This window comes from Panicum virgatum, chromosome 3K, assembly GCF_016808335.1.
Source record: "Panicum virgatum strain AP13 chromosome 3K, P.virgatum_v5, whole genome shotgun sequence".
Classification (NCBI taxonomy): Eukaryota; Viridiplantae; Streptophyta; class Magnoliopsida; order Poales; family Poaceae; genus Panicum; species Panicum virgatum.
The window spans coordinates 20,049,624-20,065,884 of NC_053138.1; the positions used below are offsets into that span (position 1 = coordinate 20,049,624).

General features: G+C 44.4%; 3 protein-coding genes and 1 non-coding gene across 4 annotated transcripts; 2 read left to right on the forward strand and 2 right to left on the reverse strand.

The window, feature by feature from the left end:
• Window positions 1-1,082: 1,082 nt before the first annotated feature.
• LOC120698210 (H/ACA ribonucleoprotein complex non-core subunit NAF1-like) lies at window positions 1,083-4,676 on the forward strand. Its single transcript, XM_039981738.1, has 3 exons — window positions 1,083-1,989; window positions 2,436-2,513; window positions 3,225-4,676. The coding sequence occupies exons 1-3, from the start codon at window positions 1,213-1,215 to the stop codon at window positions 4,467-4,469; spliced, it is 2,100 nt and encodes a 699-aa protein (XP_039837672.1). The 5' UTR covers window positions 1,083-1,212; the 3' UTR covers window positions 4,470-4,676.
• A 213-nt stretch (window positions 4,677-4,889) lies between these two features.
• Window positions 4,890-7,816, forward strand: LOC120698211. Its single transcript, XM_039981739.1, has 6 exons — window positions 4,890-5,445; window positions 6,102-6,179; window positions 6,428-6,462; window positions 6,545-6,600; window positions 7,030-7,137; window positions 7,303-7,816. The coding sequence occupies exons 1-6, from the start codon at window positions 4,993-4,995 to the stop codon at window positions 7,359-7,361; spliced, it is 789 nt and encodes a 262-aa protein (XP_039837673.1). The 5' UTR covers window positions 4,890-4,992; the 3' UTR covers window positions 7,362-7,816.
• Window positions 7,817-8,218: 402 nt separating this feature from the next.
• On the reverse strand, window positions 8,219-8,290 carry TRNAD-GUC. The gene has a single exon. It is a non-coding gene; the product is annotated as a tRNA-Asp (tRNA).
• Window positions 8,291-8,709: 419 nt separating this feature from the next.
• Window positions 8,710-15,442, reverse strand: LOC120698212 (probable 1-acyl-sn-glycerol-3-phosphate acyltransferase 5). The gene is made up of 4 exons (XM_039981740.1): window positions 15,280-15,442; window positions 10,290-11,021; window positions 9,793-9,923; window positions 8,710-9,299 (listed from the first exon to the last, which is right to left on the reverse strand). Exons 2-4 carry the CDS (start codon window positions 10,916-10,918, stop codon window positions 8,860-8,862), a joined length of 1,200 nt encoding a protein of 399 aa, XP_039837674.1. The 5' UTR covers window positions 10,919-11,021; window positions 15,280-15,442; the 3' UTR covers window positions 8,710-8,859.
• Between the last annotated feature and the right edge of the window lie 819 nt (window positions 15,443-16,261).

The window sequence follows — 16,261 nt, forward strand, 5'->3', positions numbered from 1 at the left end:
ATATTCAGACATCATATTGTACTCTTTTTTTTTCTATATGAGTTTTTTCCTCGGAACAATTTCTCATAAAGGTTTTAATAAGGCGATATCAATACAAAAATATAGGTCATATCTCCTATTTTCCTATCGGTGTTTTTAAAGGTGATAGTTAAGACATATTGGATGTCCATCTTCTATTTTCCATACAAGGGTTTTTAAGAAGGTATCGAAGACATATTATTCCTCCTTATATTTTTCCCGTTGTGTTTTGGGGGAGGTTATTCGAATACAATCCACAGTTCATGTTATTGATCTCCAAACTTTTTTATGATTTTTCTTTTCAAGGTTTTCTCATAAAAATTTGCGATGAGACAATAATCTATATATGCTATATCATTTTCTCCTATTTTCTCATGGGTTTTGAAGGACTTTTAATGAAATATCAATATATAATTTGGTTTCTCCTCAGATTTTTTTCCACATGATTTTTGGAGGAGTTTTTTCATATAATAATCAAGGATGATTTAACATCAAGAGGAGTGTTAGAATTAGTTTATATTAGTGATCAATTAGTTAGCACCTCTTCATAGAGAGGCACCTCTTAGTAGATAGACATGACCTTTTATGAAAGGGTCTGAACCTTTGGCCAAGCGGTCTAAACCCCGAAGGGATATGTCCTTTGGACACACCCTTTCACCATGTATAAATATGTAACCGATTGTCATTCAATCGATCAATGAATCATTTGTTCATTTCATTCTAATCTCTACTTTCTACTTTAACAAATGCAACGGTTATGTCGTTGTGTTTCGCTGACACTGCGCTGTAACCTCCTATCACGTTCAGGAATGCTGAAAGTTAGAACCTCAATCCTTTGTAATTTGCTCACACGGTATTTGGACATTTCCTAAGGAACACAGGAGATTTTAGGAATTTTGGATGTTGATGTCCATTAGCAAGAGAATGACGGAGATGCACTGTTTTTTAAAAAAAAACGAGGGAGATGCATTGTAACTTGCATAAACACACTTTTCCAAAGAAAAAAGAAAAAAAAAAAGAGGGAAAAACTGGTGAAAGAAGCCTCTAGCTCCATAAGGTCCTGCCTCCAAAATCCGTCCATACCTGCCGCGGACCGCGGTGCCGCCACAACGGAAAACCCTAAACCCATGGCGCCGCCACCGCAAAGCCTCCCTCTCCGTCCCCAAAACCCCAGCGCCGCCGCCTCCCCCACCCATGGCGCAGCATCCTAAGCCCCCTTCTCCCTCCCCGCGCCCGCCGGTCTCGGACTCGGACACCGGCATCGGCTTTGACCCCGTCGAGGAGTGGCTCGTGGACTTCGACCCGGCCATGTCGGGCGAGCTGGGGAGCCCGGCCAAGGGCCTCGGACCCGCCGAGGAGGAGGCTCTTCCTCACGCGCCGGCGCCGACAGCGAAGACCTGCGACGACAGCGCGGAAAAGGTCTCGGATGGTTCGGCGGCGCTCAATAGCTGTGAGTTCGGTATGAAGCCGGAGCCCGTCCTGGCCGGAGATTTTTGCGGCGGCGAAATCGGAGAGAAGGCTGAGATGGTGGGCGGCGGACTGGACGTGCTGCTTGCCCCGGATCAGCTTCTGGCTTCGGGGATTGGTGATTTGGCTGTGAAAGAGGATGTCTCGGAGGGAGCAGTTGCTATGGAGGAGATGGCTGCCGCGCCTGCCGATGTTGAGATGAATACCACAGTGACAGGCGGCAAGGAGGAGCAGGAAAGCAGCGAGGAAGAGTCGGAGAGTAGCGAGGAGGAGTCGAGCGAGGCTTCCTCGAGCAGCGAGGATGAAGAGCATGGGGACAAGAAGGATGAGGAGTCGAGTGAAGCCTCGTCAAGCAGTGACGACGAAGAGCTGGAAGCCATGAAACCTGGTGGTGCTGGTGGCAATAGCTTGGAGGCCCTCCTTGAGGAGGGTGAATTGATGGTTGGGAGCGATGAAGAGGATGAGGAACCAAAAGGCCGCAGCAAATCCAAACATGAAGCAGAGGTATCGAGCTGCTCTTTCCTGTGATTGCATCTTCATTGTTACTCATTTTCAGTGACATTTTCTTGCTGCAGTGGCGTGTAATCATTTTTTAATGGGTTACAATTATGTTTCTTGCTGAGAAAAAATTTGTGTTGCATAGTCCCTCCGTCCCTTTGTAATCGTCGTTTGGGAGTTGTGCCCCCCTCACAAGCACGGATTCCTAGCGACTAATAAAACGGGACAGAGGGAGTAGTTAAATTCTTGAATAGCTTAAGCCTATCCTTTGTGTAGTAGTAATTGTAGAAACCATGTGGCAACATGCCACTGTATTGCTATGTAGTTACAATGCTAAAGTCAATTGTCACAAGCAGCACGTTTAGTTGCTACAAGGACATACAAAAGAACATAAGCTGCCTTTTTCAATCTTTTTTTCGCTGTATGTGTATTCTAACATATATACCTCGCAGGTCCTTCCTCCAGTCCCAAAGATTGAAATACAGTTGGAGCCACATCATCAGACTCTTCCAGTAGGGACTATCTCAGCGGTAAGTCTTGTACCTCCTGAGCAGCTTCTTTTGTGTTTTATATTTATCCCTGGGGAGCTGTACCCTAATGTTTTGTTTTGGGGAGAAACCTGTATTCTCCTTCTCTGAGTACATTTAACCATCTCGTTGTTCCATCTCGTGGTTGTCATTTGTTGAAAAATGAAAATAAAGCTATTTCACTTCATAGTTTTAGGTGAAAAGCACTAGTGATTTTTCAAAAACCAATGTACTGAATCCTTTGTTTATGACTCCGTTGTGGAATTTTAGGCCCTCCTGCATATTTGTCATTACTTCAAAACCATGAAATTTAAGCTGCGTGAATTGTTGGTAACCAGACCTGTTTCTGGTCATTGAGGTTCCCTGACCACCCTGAGAGGCAAAAAACTAGAAACAAAGATAGAATGTACTTAGTTTCTCTGTTGTCATGACTACCCAGAGATTCAGATGAAATCTACTGAATCTTCTTGGATACATCTTTTCCTTTTAATATCTGTATACTTGTGCAGAGTCATACCATAACAATGTATTTACCATTTAGCGCAATCTGAAGCATGTTGGTCCCTGGAGTTCGGTAGTTGTTAGCATTTTCAGTAATATACTCTCAATTGTGTTTGAGGTTTTATAGTGTGGTCAATTGAGGCATACATTTGTGAAATGCCACTTTGCTATCTATGAGTGTTTTGACTGTCTGCCTGTCTGCTATCTATCCAGATTATGGGTGAGAGAGTGATTGTTGAAGGATCAGTCCAACACAATCCACTGAATGAAGGCTCAATTCTCTGGATAACAGAAAGCAGGATGCCCCTTGGTATTGTCGATGAGTTGTTTGGACCTGTAAAAAATCCGTACTATCTGGTGCGGTACAACTCTGAGGAAGAAGTTCCTGCAGGGATCAGTGCAGGAACCAGTGTCTCTTTCGTAGCAGAGTTTGCTGATCACATCCTGAATATGGATCTCTATGCGAAAGGTTATGATGCATCCGCAGACAATGACAACCAAGAAGATGAACCTGAATTCTCTGATGATGAGAAGGAGGCCGAGTACAAAAGGTCACTGCGCCAAGCAAAAAGGCAGACTGATAGACAGCATGAGCCAAAGAAGCATTCTGGCGATAAGAAGAGAACACAGCCCAGAGGTGGCGGCTTCCAAAAGGACATGCCACCAAGGAACCGGGATGCACCAACACCAGGTCAGCAGTCACATCCCTGGTTTCATTCCTCAGACATGGCTCCTGCAGTTGCTGAAAATAAGACACGCTCATTGGGGCCTCAGAACGCTCCTATGAGTGCTCCAGCCATGCTGCCATCTGGCCCAATGAATCCTGCCATGCCATCACCTGTTCATCTTGCAAATCAGATGGGTGGCTGCTTCATCAATCCAGCACAGCAGTTCTTGCCCCAGCAGCCAAACATGGTTTGGCCTGGTGGGCTTCCTCCACCGCCCCATCCGAATATGGGGCTAGACGGAGCTGCCCTTGCTGCCAGCATCATGCAGAACCTCCTTGCTGGAGCAAACCAGTTCCAGCAACAGATGCAGAACCAGAACTTTGGCGGTTTCCCGAACCAAATGCCCATGCCCTTCCGGCAATTCATGCCCCAGACTGGAATGCCCGCAAATCAGTTGCCATTCGGTGGTGGACCCCCGGTGGGGAATTCCCTGTTTGGTGCAGCACCTCAAATGCCTATGGGGCAAGGCAACTTTGGCCAACCGCCTCCACTCATGGCCTCCGGGAATAGGCAGGAACAGGGACTACCCCGTCCTGGATTCCCAGATGACTCACGAGGATTCACAAACCCAGCACAACCCCATGGAGATGGACCTGAGCATTCGCCTCCGCAGTTCAGTTCTGGGCAGTTTAATCAAGGGAGCTCGTCCTTTCGCGGCGGAAGGCAGCAGCGCGGTGGCCGGCATTCTTCAGGCAGAGGTGGCGGCCGAGGTGGCCGGCATCGTAGATAGGTGTCTTGCACCCAGACTCGGGTAATCTAGCCCCTTGTAATTTTGACTTCATATCGAACTTGCGCCAGGTATGCGTGTCCCCGTCTGTTTTTAATCGAGATACTGGGTTGCTGTAATGCGAGAAAGTTGTTTCTTGTAATGAAGTTTTCTGCATCGATTTATACGGTGCTAAAATATATATCCTGTGCTTGCCGCATAGCGTGCTCATATCGTTGTCCGTGTTATTTATGCTGAAAAGAAAAGATGAGTGCTGTGATTTTTGGATTTTTATTTATGATGAAAATGATAAATGTTTTTCCTGGCGAGGAATAAACCTGTAGAAAAATAGAAGCTGGCAAAGCAGTAATCTCTAGCAAACACTTATCCACTAGAAATGATCCCGTTTTCAATCCAGTTGAATGTCGTGTCTGGATTCTGGAAACCGACTGCGTGCGGAAGAGTTCTTTTCCGGTTGCTTCTTCCATTGTCTTGTCCCAACTCCATCTCCGCCGCTGCAAACCCGTGCTGCGTTTTCACCACATAAATGCGCGAACATCAAACTCAACTCAAATGGGGGAAAAAATTGAATTTAGAAGAACAGTTGCGAAGTGATAATCCCTTCGCCTCCATGGCCTTGCTCAAGCCTGCTCTCCCTGCACCTCCCCCGCTCTGCTGCTGTTCGCACGCCTTCCTCTTCCCAAGGTTCAGGAAACTGCCTCCAAGAATCTCAAATGGGTCTTGCTCCGCGGCGGGACCGTCGGTGCGGACCGAGTTCGTGGGGAAAAGCGGGGCCTTGCCTTGGAGAACGGCGGGGCGACAGCGGCTGCGACTTGGCGCCGCCGGGGCCGGGAGAGGCCCCTTCTTTGGCGGCGGCGGGAGGCGCATGGACAACGGCATGAGTCGGGTCGTGGGGAACCTCGCTTTCGCCGCCGTCCTGACGTACCTCGCCGTGACAGGCCAGCTCCGCTGGGTTCTTGACGCCATCGTCTCCCTCTGGGTACGAGAATTCTCTTGCTGCCGCTGAAAATGAGTTGTAACTGGTTAGTTTTCCTAGTGTTTATTTCGATGAGAACATCTGGATTAGTGGCACCAAATTGTATTAAACCTTTTTATTTGCTTCTTGCCATTGTCGATGCCTGGAGGTAGGAAGCAAATGTCAGCTCAGCTAAAATTGATACCTGGTATTGACATCCAAAAATGCGTTGCAATTTTGCGCCATGGTTTTCCAGTGCGTGTTGTAATAGATAGTTGACCTCAAATTTCCTCTCTCCAAGTATTGTTGTTTAGTAGAGCTAAGATGTGCTGCTATTGACTTACTAGTCCATAATTCTGCATTACGACATTGACTCATGGAAACATATAGCATTTGGACTCCATTGAACCTAGAGATTGGGTATGACTGTATGAGGATATCTGAAACCTTGATTTAGCTTACTCTATGGCGCTAGTAACATTGATAAGTTTAGGCTAGCGATTTGCATATCACAAAAAGGATTGGATCTTCTCAAATAACATTGGTAAGTTTGTATGACTGAAATATGGCTTTTAAATACCACAAAAGTTCATTTATTCTTCAGATCTTTCTTCTATTTTATGATTCTAATTGGTTAATTTGACAATATTTTTGGATGTTTACATCTCTTGTGACAACAGCTCCTCATGATACTGCTGCCTATTCTGGCTCTGGGCGCATTTTTCTTCTTTGCAGGACAAGATATACTCCAGGGCGATGTAAGTCTCCCCATCAATTTGGCATTCAGTGATCCTTCTTTCTAATTATCACCTTCCATGTACTTGTAGAAAAGGTTTCTGCATAATCCTCCCAACGTCTAAAACATTGCTTAAAGTTTCTTAGGGAAAGGTGATAGGTTTAATGCCAATTAGCATCTTTTATTCCTACCCCAGAAGAAGAAACTCTGCTGTCTGTGCACAATTCTGTTAATGTTCCCTCATTCATATCCTGTTCCTTTTGTTGGCAGTGTCCAAACTGTGGAAAAAGCTTCCAGATATTGAAGTGAGCATAAACAGAACTATATAAACTTCTATTGCAGATTTGTACTTAAGTTGAAATCTGATTAGCTTAATTTTTCTTATAGGTCAGCTTTAAAAGATGGACCACAACTCTGTCCTTATTGTACTCAGCCTTTCTCTGGTATGCAATATTCTTTTGTTCCAGCTTACTGTTGAGTTGTCAAACTTTTCCTCTCTGTTTTTATGTCATAGAAGAACTGCTTCTTGAGCGCACATATTTTTTGCATAATCACATTATTGATGCTGCTACTAGAAAATCATGTTGAACCTATGGTTGTACATATGTTAATGTACTGTACATACTATACGACAACAGAGCTGTGTTGATCTGGTTGAAGCATTCATAGTCATCACTTGTGTATGTATTATAAATTTGCAATTTAAAAGACCATGACACTCTGGTGATGTCATCAATCAATTATCTGCCAATTTATGCTATCTCAGCCAAGATAGAATGGAGAATTGTGGAATCGTCTTTGTTTATCATCTTTATTACGCCTATCTGTGTGGAGCATGAGTTGGAACTAATAGATCCTTGTACATGGTGCAGTTCAGGGCAACAAATTTGTTAGAGAATCTGCTAGATTTTCATCTGGAAGGGGTGCTACTGCTACAAATAGAGAAGTGTTCAATGAGTTCTTCAATCGTGGCATGAGAGGTCCCAGATGATTTTGTTTTCTTCTTAATATTTTTCTTTGCTTGCGTTTGAGCCAGCCAAAGTGACTGTTGAATTTCTTCTAAGTCACTTGTCAATGAGCTTTCTGCAATCTGACCGGATAATCATCACTTCATCAGTAACCACATTTTGGGCTTCTGCATGTAGGAATGGCCCCTTCTGGAACAATCGTGGACGTCGAGGCTGAAGTCAAGGATGTCGAATGATATCTCCGCAAGGTCCAACACAATATCAACAGTCATCAATATCGGTTCTTCTGCTCTTCAGTTGAATGCCAGTTTTGCCGCAGTCTATACAAGTCCGTAGCTGCAGCCTCATCATATATGTTTAAAGCAAAGATTGTGTCCCTATGTCAGAACTCAGAAGAAGCTGAAACTGGGTGGGCATCTTTTGGCTAGTGTTTATAGATTGACAATGCATATAGTAGCTGGGTAGCGTGACCGGAACAGATGAGTTGTGCGGAAACCGGAACAGGAGTAGGCACATGGTACGTTTAGTGTTTTGTGTGTACATGATAAATTGTAACGTGAGTGGTGGTGTAGGTGAAATTGTCGTAGATTGCTTTGTCTGTAAGAGACTTACAGTGCCACGGACCTGAAATTGCAGGCTCTCCAAAAATGACTTTCGTTTGAGGGAGATCCTCCCCATTCCTCCTTTTTAATTGATTGGTTTTTAGTATACCTGTAAAAAAAAGGTTACTAACATACTTCCCGTACTTCTGAAACATTGCTTCTTAAAGTTACTTAAGGGGGCTGAGGTTGGATGCTTGTTATTATTAATAATAACTACAGTTATCTTATTTTGTCAGAATAGAAACTACGGTTATCTTGTTCCGCCGGAGCTGTGAAAAAGGCTTCCACATGCTGAAGCGAGCATAAACGAAATTATAGCTTTGAATCTGGAACATTATTGGTAGGAACGGTTGTGTACTGTGTACGTATGGAACTCTAGATTTGTAGAACTGGAAAGAAAGGCGCTTGGAAGAGACCTGTGCGTGGTGTTGTCTTAAATAAACAAAAAAGCAAAACACACACACACACACGACTAGCCAGCAAAAAAAAAACGCCGTTGCCGGGGATCGAACCCGGGTCGCCCGCGTGACAGGCGGGAATACTCACCACTATACTACAACGACCTCGGTGACCATCTGGATTTGTCAGCAATAAAGTTCTTACCTTTCTCGTGGAATGGCGTCAAATTCTTTTAGAATAAAAAAATTTGCAGGTCGTGCGGTGGAACGACGAATGCGGCAGAACGCGATTTAATCCATCCCCGAACGGACCCTATCTTGGTACTGTGCTACAGCATTTTCCAGTGTCGTGGTTCAGACATGCAAGATTCTTGTCCCAGGTTTACCCCATTCAAGCCGTCAGAGTAAGTTGGAACGGCGAGTTGCAAGACGAGCGCGAGCTGAACCATCTCACGAAGCAGCAGACCAACCAGACACCATCATACATGGCGTGAGAATCACAGATCGTTAATAGCCGTTGCAAATTGCCACTGCAAGGCTGCAGCGCGACAATGAAGCCGAACAGCTGAACCAAGGGTCACGAGTCCAGGCAAAGAATACTCCCAGCAGCTGAACCAAACACAATGTTCCCAGTAACAGATACACCATGAACACATATGCACATACACTCCGAGCGTGGTGGTTACGAGCTGTGACATCCAGCTTCCAGCCTTCAGTTACAACACAAGTTACAATCAAGACACCTTCGGACGGGCGCTCACCTCAGGGGAACCTATCAGCTGGGGCAGATGTATAGAGTAGCAGGTCGTGACCGTAAGAAACACACAGCTAAACACTACGAAAACCTTGAACCACACGGACGAGAACAGGGTCAGGTACGTGAGGATTCCTGTAACACTGATCACCGCGGTGAAATTCGCAAGGCACTTTAGTGTTGACAGATCCCCTTCAGTCCCTTCATTTGGGAAGTGGCCTAGTTTCGAGAAATTGGACAGGAGCTCGTCCTTCAATCGGAACCGCTCGATCAACCAAGTAGCCACTTCGTCTTCTGATGTCGGTATGTCAGAGACTTGGATGCTGTTGATATGGATGTGGACTTCGGCAGGATCGATGCCATAAACGTTGTCCAAAAAAGTCGGTAGCCTATGTTTATATGCGATTGTGATATCATAAACTGCATCAATCAGCAAAGTACAAGTCATGCAGCCAAAAGGGTGAATCTTTGTAGCAAAATGTAGTGAACTATTCACACTCAACCAGGTTAAAGTATCATATCATTACCAAAAACTCCTACAGTTCACCACCTCAATGGTGTATATAACTTACGATGTTAATATGTTTGACAGTAAATGCCAATTGCAACATGGCTTCTTGGCTTTATGCACTACAGTAACATTTCCAGGATAGTGCAAGACTATTACGATATTTGGATTTTCATTTCACAACTTCCATGAATAGAGTTTTCAGGCAAACCAGCCAGCTGGTCCAACTACTAGTGAATTGAACTGTCCACTTGGCCAGAAGATTCCACAGTCCAAAGTAAGATGTCAACTTCTAACGAATGAACAGATGCTAACATGCAGTTCAGGACACAGCTTTTCAAAATAGTTGTTTGCCAATGCTACAATAATGAAGTGAGATTTCCAAAGGAAAGTATGAGCAGTTACCAGCATCTATAGAACTCCTCAGCTCTTGCAAACAGCAATTGAATCCCTTTGTCTTTGGAAGGAGTACATTTTTCAGAATAGGCAAACCATGCTCTACTGCGTACTCTTGACTTCTGATACATTTCTTCTCACTGAGACATTAATATTAGCACTAGTTAGCATCCAAATAGGCAGACATAGAGCACAGCAGATTCTAACAGATGTAGAATATTATGTATATACGTAGATAAAAAGGCAGGCATGAAGTACAGCAGATTCTGACAGATGCAGGATGATGTTGTGCATGCAATGGAATAATTAGCATGTATCAAGACAATGTACATGCATGTAGAATAAATACCAAGCCTGGATTCTAGGCAACTTGTGTTACAAAACGGAGAAATTCATAAAAGGTGAATGACTGAATATCCTTCCAGAAGCCCAAAATATAGAGAACCAAATTGTGCCAGTTATTTAGGCAGACATGTGGCAATAAAGTGAATGGGATGGGACCTTACGTATAATCAGTGCCTTCAGGAAAAACTGCCAGCCAAAGGGGATCCCTGGGATTCTTAAATTCTGATAGCCTCCTTCGGATGATTGGCTCATCAATCTCCCACTTGCGCTCTACTGGGATAAACTCAATAAGGTGAAATGACCAATTGAAAACAGGCAACTTCATCAAGCTTTTCTTAAGCATATACTTGATACACTGCAAACGGCCTTTCCTCAGTGCAAAATCCCACAAGTACATCCAATCAACCTCAGTCCTGTGGTTAGCAAACAACAACACGCGCCCTTTTGGGGGCACACTTTCACCAGAGAAAATAAACCTGGTCTTGTTAACCTTCTCGAACAAAAAGGGCCACAATGCTAGCCACATACCAAACAGAAAGCATGTTGATTTTCTGCTGTAATGCACACTGAACAACCGTAGGAGGAAAGTAGTAGTAGGTGACAGGTAAACCATCATCATGAATGCTGTTAATAGCATAACCACCAAACATAACACTCCATGGCATCGTCTCATTGGAGTCAGCGGACGGTGTCTTGGTCCGTTCTTCTCAGTGGCAGGACCAGGGGGATCAATGCTCTGCTTTCCATTCACATGATGCCCTTGGGAACTAGTTGAGCTTGGACACTCCATTGGGTATGGCTAGAATAAAAATCCTTCTCCCTCCAACAAATTCACATCCCCAGCACAAATGGAACCACCGTTCAAACTCCACATATGACGGGAGAAGTACGAGCTGAGCAGAGTCATTAGAGATTGTTGTAAGTATGGCAGTATCAGGGCAACTCAAAATAAAATAAGCTCCCCTTTGCTTGCTGATGCAAATAATGAGAGAAAATGGAAGAGCTACGAAAAAGCACGTCTATCACAATTGATGTGTGGTCGTCCATGGCATGCATTATATAATGCAAGAGCTATTATAAAAAAAAGGCATGCTAATTTCTGTCTATGACAGCATCATCCGGCGATTATGACTAAAACACAATTAGACTACACTTGACTAGTCCACACTTCTGTGCTACACTACACTGCAACGTCCCCATTCCGCTTTCTGCTTTTAAAATAAGGTAATGACTTTCTTACAACCTGCCGTATTTTTGTTGATCGGAACGGCCGGTTACATCTACGGTCCGCCTAGCATCATTTTTAATTGGGTTGAATCCTGGCGTCTGTTGACCTCCGCCCAACCCCAACCCACCCACGCCTCCCCATCCCCCTCTCGTGAGAGACTCCTCCCTGATCCTGCCGACGGACGCGCTTCCGTCCCCGTCCCCTGCCCCAGCGACGCCGCCGCCGCATCCCGTCAGCGCCCCCGCGGTGCTGCTCCGCCCATGGCGGGAGGCGTTCGAGCACAACCTCATGCCGATCTCTAAGGTCATCTTCCCTGAGGGCATGCTGGTGTAGATCCTCACCCTGCTCGGGGAGAAAGCTCGCCGTCACGGCCCCCGGCGGGCGCGGGCGCGCTGCAAATCCCGGCGGAGCGGTGGAGCTCGCACTCGGCACGCTCGCGGGCATGCTCCATCCCGAGGATCCCGCGCTCAGGGATGGCACCGCGGCGTGGGCACTGCGGATCCTGGTGGAGCAGGTGGCGCTCGTGCTCGGCACCCTCGCGGCCATGCTCCCTCCCAAGGACCCCCGCACTCGGGGATGGTGCCGGGGCGTGGGCGCGTGGGCGCTGCAGATCCCGACGGAGCAGGTGGCGCTCGCGCTCGGCACGCTCGCGGCCATGCTCCCTCCTGAGGACCCTGCGCTCGGGGATGGCACCAGGGAGGCCATGGCCGCGAACCGTCCACCACGGCGTTCGACGGGATCCAGGTCCCCAATCATTCGATCAATTTTTTTCACGAAAGGACCATGATGCTCGTTGGATTGCTATGTGAATGCGAGTAATTGATGCGGAACAAAATGTTCTGATTTATCTAGGCAATTCTTCTGATTTCATCCAAGCAATAATGTGTTCGTAACAAGGTAGAATAATGCAAGTCCTTAGGCAATTATCTCTTTATGCATCACTGTTTTTTTCGGCTGTACTACAAGTAATCAAATCATTTTTATTCTAACTATATTGCAGCTATCCAGCAGGAGAGGAGGAGGAGAGGGGGATTAAAGCTGTGCGGATCATGTATTGAGTTTCTGCCCACGTCGTCCAACCATGGGAAAATACAGTGGATTTTTGTGTGTACAAACCTCGGTTAGTGCATGGATCTTGTTTCCACTCTCGTATATGTTTTCTAATTTGCCTTTGTTATGCCGTAGTTTGCCTTTATGTGTGTTCTAATTTTTGCTAAACAGTGGTGATTTTTGAGACCCTGTATCTATGCTTCCTTAATCTGTCATTGTGGTTTTTCTGTTAAACTTTGCATAGTTCATTTGTAGAGTGTGACATGTGCTAGCAGTACTTAGTTGTATATTGGATAGGTATTAAATTTCACTTGTTCTGTATTTTTTTCTTCATTTTCGTTTCGCGTTCATTCTATTAATGTGTCTTCTTTCACTTTTCTACTGTATCCTCTAACTACTGATCTCCAATAATAATATGGACAGCAATAAGGCAATAACATGTGACTTTTTTTTGTCAAAGAGGAATGCAGTTTTAGTAGAACTCATAAGCATTTTAGTTGAGTTTGTTTATGTCTGCTTTTTCAATATGATATAGATAATTTATATCTGCACTGAAATATGACTTCAAAATATAGATAAATAGATCTTACTTTGTTTGTATGTATTAAAACGGGATACACCATTTAGGAAATGTAAGCATTTCAAGATTGCCAAATTATACACTTCGTGTTCTTAGGTTGCAATTTTTGTGGTCTTATAATCTGGCATTTCTTCCTACTGATTTAGTTCATGCTTAGCGCTTGGTTTTGGAGCACGCTCACACAAACCAATGATGCAACCAAGTAATCTATGCTCTTTTGAGTTTGAATACTTGATTTTTTTGTGTCAGAGAGGTACTCAGATTTGGCAAAACTAATACACATTTTAAGTTGGTTGTGTATTTTTCTCAGTCTAATATAGGCAGTTTATATCTGCATGGAAATATGACTTCAAACTATAGACAAATAGATCTCGTTTTTAGTAAAATGTAAGGACTACAACACTGAAAATGAATCATAAATTAGGTACACAAAATAGGAATTACAAGCATTTTTAAGATTATCAAATTATGCCTTTTATGTTCTGAGTTATCAATTTTTATTCTAATGATCTGCCATCTCTTCTTCTACTGATTTACTACCTATTTTGTTCTTGGTCTTAGACTAGGCTCACACAAACCGATGATGCAGATAATTCATGCCTTCTGGTCTTTTGAATATGCTTTCATCTATGTTCTAATTTGCTCATAATTATTTAGAACTAGCATATGAAAGTCTAGGAATTAGGTTGGGTGGGTTTTGATTATTTTTGCCTGCTCATATGTTTTAAACTGCTTCTGAGTTCATTACGATATGCTTACAACTTCTAGCAAAAATGCTTAATGTATTGTACAAGCGAAGTACCACCAAAATATAAGGTTCAGCAAAATGTTGTTCATTCATTGTGGGGTTGCTTTTCAGTTTTCTATACATACACCACTTGAGCTGTTCTCTAGCCTGATACAACTTCTTTCCTCCAATTATGCTTGACAAGCTCTCTGATTATTCTTTCCCCCTGTTGTATTTTTGCAGGCCATGAATAGAAATACTACACTATGTGATTGGAAGAAATATGATGTGTTCATTCATCTTTCGGACTATTTTGTTTCGCATGTGCAGTTTTCTAAGATGCATGGGATGAAATGTTGTAAATAAGTAGGGTTGCATGTTTGAGGAAGTCATTGCTAGGATCTTTATCATAGAATCCTTTCAACATGTAGTCATCTTGAGATTATACAGTCCAAATAGTTAGGGCAGGAGACAACTGAAAAATTGCTAGCCTCCGATCATGCAGTCCTTATGCTAAAACTAGGAAACTAAACTCATAGGTCCCTGATCTTGCAGTTCTGGGTCATGTATTGTATGATGAATCCTAAGCAATTTCTGAACAAATTTTGCCCATACTGTTTTTTCTGGTTTCTTGATAGTCATGCTTTCTAGCAGTGAACTGTAGGCAAATCAATAGGGTTTGTAGGTCTGAAAATTGTGTTGTAAGATGCATGATGTTGCTTGACATTTATAGTTCTTTTTATTTCCATGAGAAGCTGATGGTGAGCCATATCGAATGCTTGACAATTTGTATGTTGCCTAGTATTTTTTTTTGTTCTATGATGCTTATTATTTTCCTAAACCACATATCTGATGATGTGCTGAAATGCTAGTGAATTGCACGATGTATTATGTCTGGGCTGTTGATGGCGTCAGAGAAACAATGCAACCGCCGCAGGGCAAAAAAATGTAAAAAAGCAAATATGCTAGAATAGAAAAGTGCGCCACTAGTATTGATTACTTTCCAAATTAAGGGCGGCCGTACCGCCGGCCTAACCCGGATCCTTAAAATAAACACTTGCCAGTGCCGACAAATACAAAAAGGAAAGTGAAAAAATAAAACAAGAATTTGTGAACGGAGCATCCGTCCGCGTGTGATGGCAAAATGATCCGCTGATGAGGACAGCGAGCAAACCTGGGCAAACACTGCCAAAAGCTTGGCGCGCACAACCTCTACATCGTGTGCCACGGGAAAGCGTCCGGATCGAGCGCTTTCAGACAGGCTACCGCACCGAGCAAATCTGGGGGTAAAGGGCCATCACACAAGGACGCTAACGCTTCACCAACAGCGCCACCGCGGCTCGCTACCAAAAAGCTCCCCAGCTGAAATCGACCGCGCAAACCCGCCTGCCCAGCAAGCAGAGGCCAGCCAAGCGACTGCGTGCAATCGCATCTGCACGCAAAGCTCGCCCGCGCTGTGCGATGGGGCGCAAGGTGCCGGAGGGCATGCAGGGCCGTGCCAGGCCAGGCCCCAGGCCGCCGTCCGCAGAGCCGAGCGAGGTAGGAGGGACGGGAAGCGGGACTTACCGGGCGGGAGCCGCTGGCTGGAGATTCCGATGGCGATGGCGATGGGGAAGGGGAGGAGAGCGAGGTGGGGGGTGGGGTTTTGCGCCGCGGTGTCTGGGGCTATCGTCTCGTCTGGTCGGTGGAGGGGAAAGCGAGAGGAGTGGAGGGGGCAGCTGGGCATCCCGTTCCCCACTGCACAGAGAGAGAGAGAGGCCGCGTGTGTGAGCCGGCCCCGGGGCCGCGGGAGCACGCAATCCTCATGCCCCACAGGCCAACAGCAACAAAGGCGTAAGCTTTTCAAAAAAAAAACAGCAACAAAGGCGTGGCACGGTATGATACCACCGAGCGCGGATTCACCGTTCAGGCTTCAGACACACTGATCGGCTTGTACACCAACTTATATAGCGTTTCATTACATTATCAGCTTGATACCGAAGACCGGGCACGCATCCCTTTCCTTTTTCTTTGCAAAGAGGTGGCCTTTTTTTTCGACACGAGGCGCACCCCATTTCCATCTATTATATAAATATTTGAGTGTTAGAAGAAGTCACGTTCGCCAAGAGAGACTAGAAATTCCCACATTAATCTAAAAAAGAGAAAAATTTGGAATATTGGATTTTATAAAGATCTAATGGCTTAGATTAATCAAAGAGTCTATGCCAAATACAATCAAAGATATTTAGTTATTGTAAAAAAGAGTATGCATATATTAGATATAGAAAAGAAAAGTATTATATAAATATTTGAGTGTTAGAAGAAGCCACCACGTTCGCCGAGACAGGCTAGAAATTCCCACATTAATCTAAAAAAGAGAAGAATTTGGACCGTTGGATTTTATGAAGATCTAATGGTTTAGATTAATCAAAGAGTCCATGCCAAATACAATCAAAGATATTTAGTTATTGTAAAAAAGAGTATGCATATATTAGATATAGAAAAAAAATGTAAGATTAATACAAAGAGTCCATGCCAAATATGATCAAAGATGTTTAGTTATTGTAAA

Bases quoted from the DNA above. Each gene is read 5' to 3' on its own strand.
- LOC120698210 (XM_039981738.1), top strand. From the start codon at position 1,213: ATGGCGCAGCATCCTAAGCCCCCTTCTCCCTCCCCGCGCCCGCCGGTC. The intron at 1,990-2,435 runs GTATCGAGCTGC...TATACCTCGCAG, and splicing joins AATCCAAACATGAAGCAGAG to GTCCTTCCTCCAGTCCCAAA. The intron at 2,514-3,224 runs GTAAGTCTTGTA...CTATCTATCCAG, and splicing joins CAGTAGGGACTATCTCAGCG to ATTATGGGTGAGAGAGTGAT.
- LOC120698211 (XM_039981739.1), top strand. From the start codon at position 4,993: ATGCGCGAACATCAAACTCAACTCAAATGGGGGAAAAAATTGAATTTA. The intron at 5,446-6,101 runs GTACGAGAATTC...TTGTGACAACAG, and splicing joins ACGCCATCGTCTCCCTCTGG to CTCCTCATGATACTGCTGCC. The intron at 6,463-6,544 runs GTGAGCATAAAC...TTTTTCTTATAG, and splicing joins AAAAGCTTCCAGATATTGAA to GTCAGCTTTAAAAGATGGAC.
- LOC120698212 (XM_039981740.1), bottom strand. From the start codon at position 10,918: ATGGAGTGTCCAAGCTCAACTAGTTCCCAAGGGCATCATGTGAATGGA. The intron at 9,924-10,289 runs GTAAGGTCCCAT...TTAATGTCTCAG, and splicing joins CCTGAAGGCACTGATTATAC to TGAGAAGAAATGTATCAGAA. The intron at 9,300-9,792 runs GTAACTGCTCAT...TGATTGATGCAG, and splicing joins GAGGAGTTCTATAGATGCTG to TTTATGATATCACAATCGCA.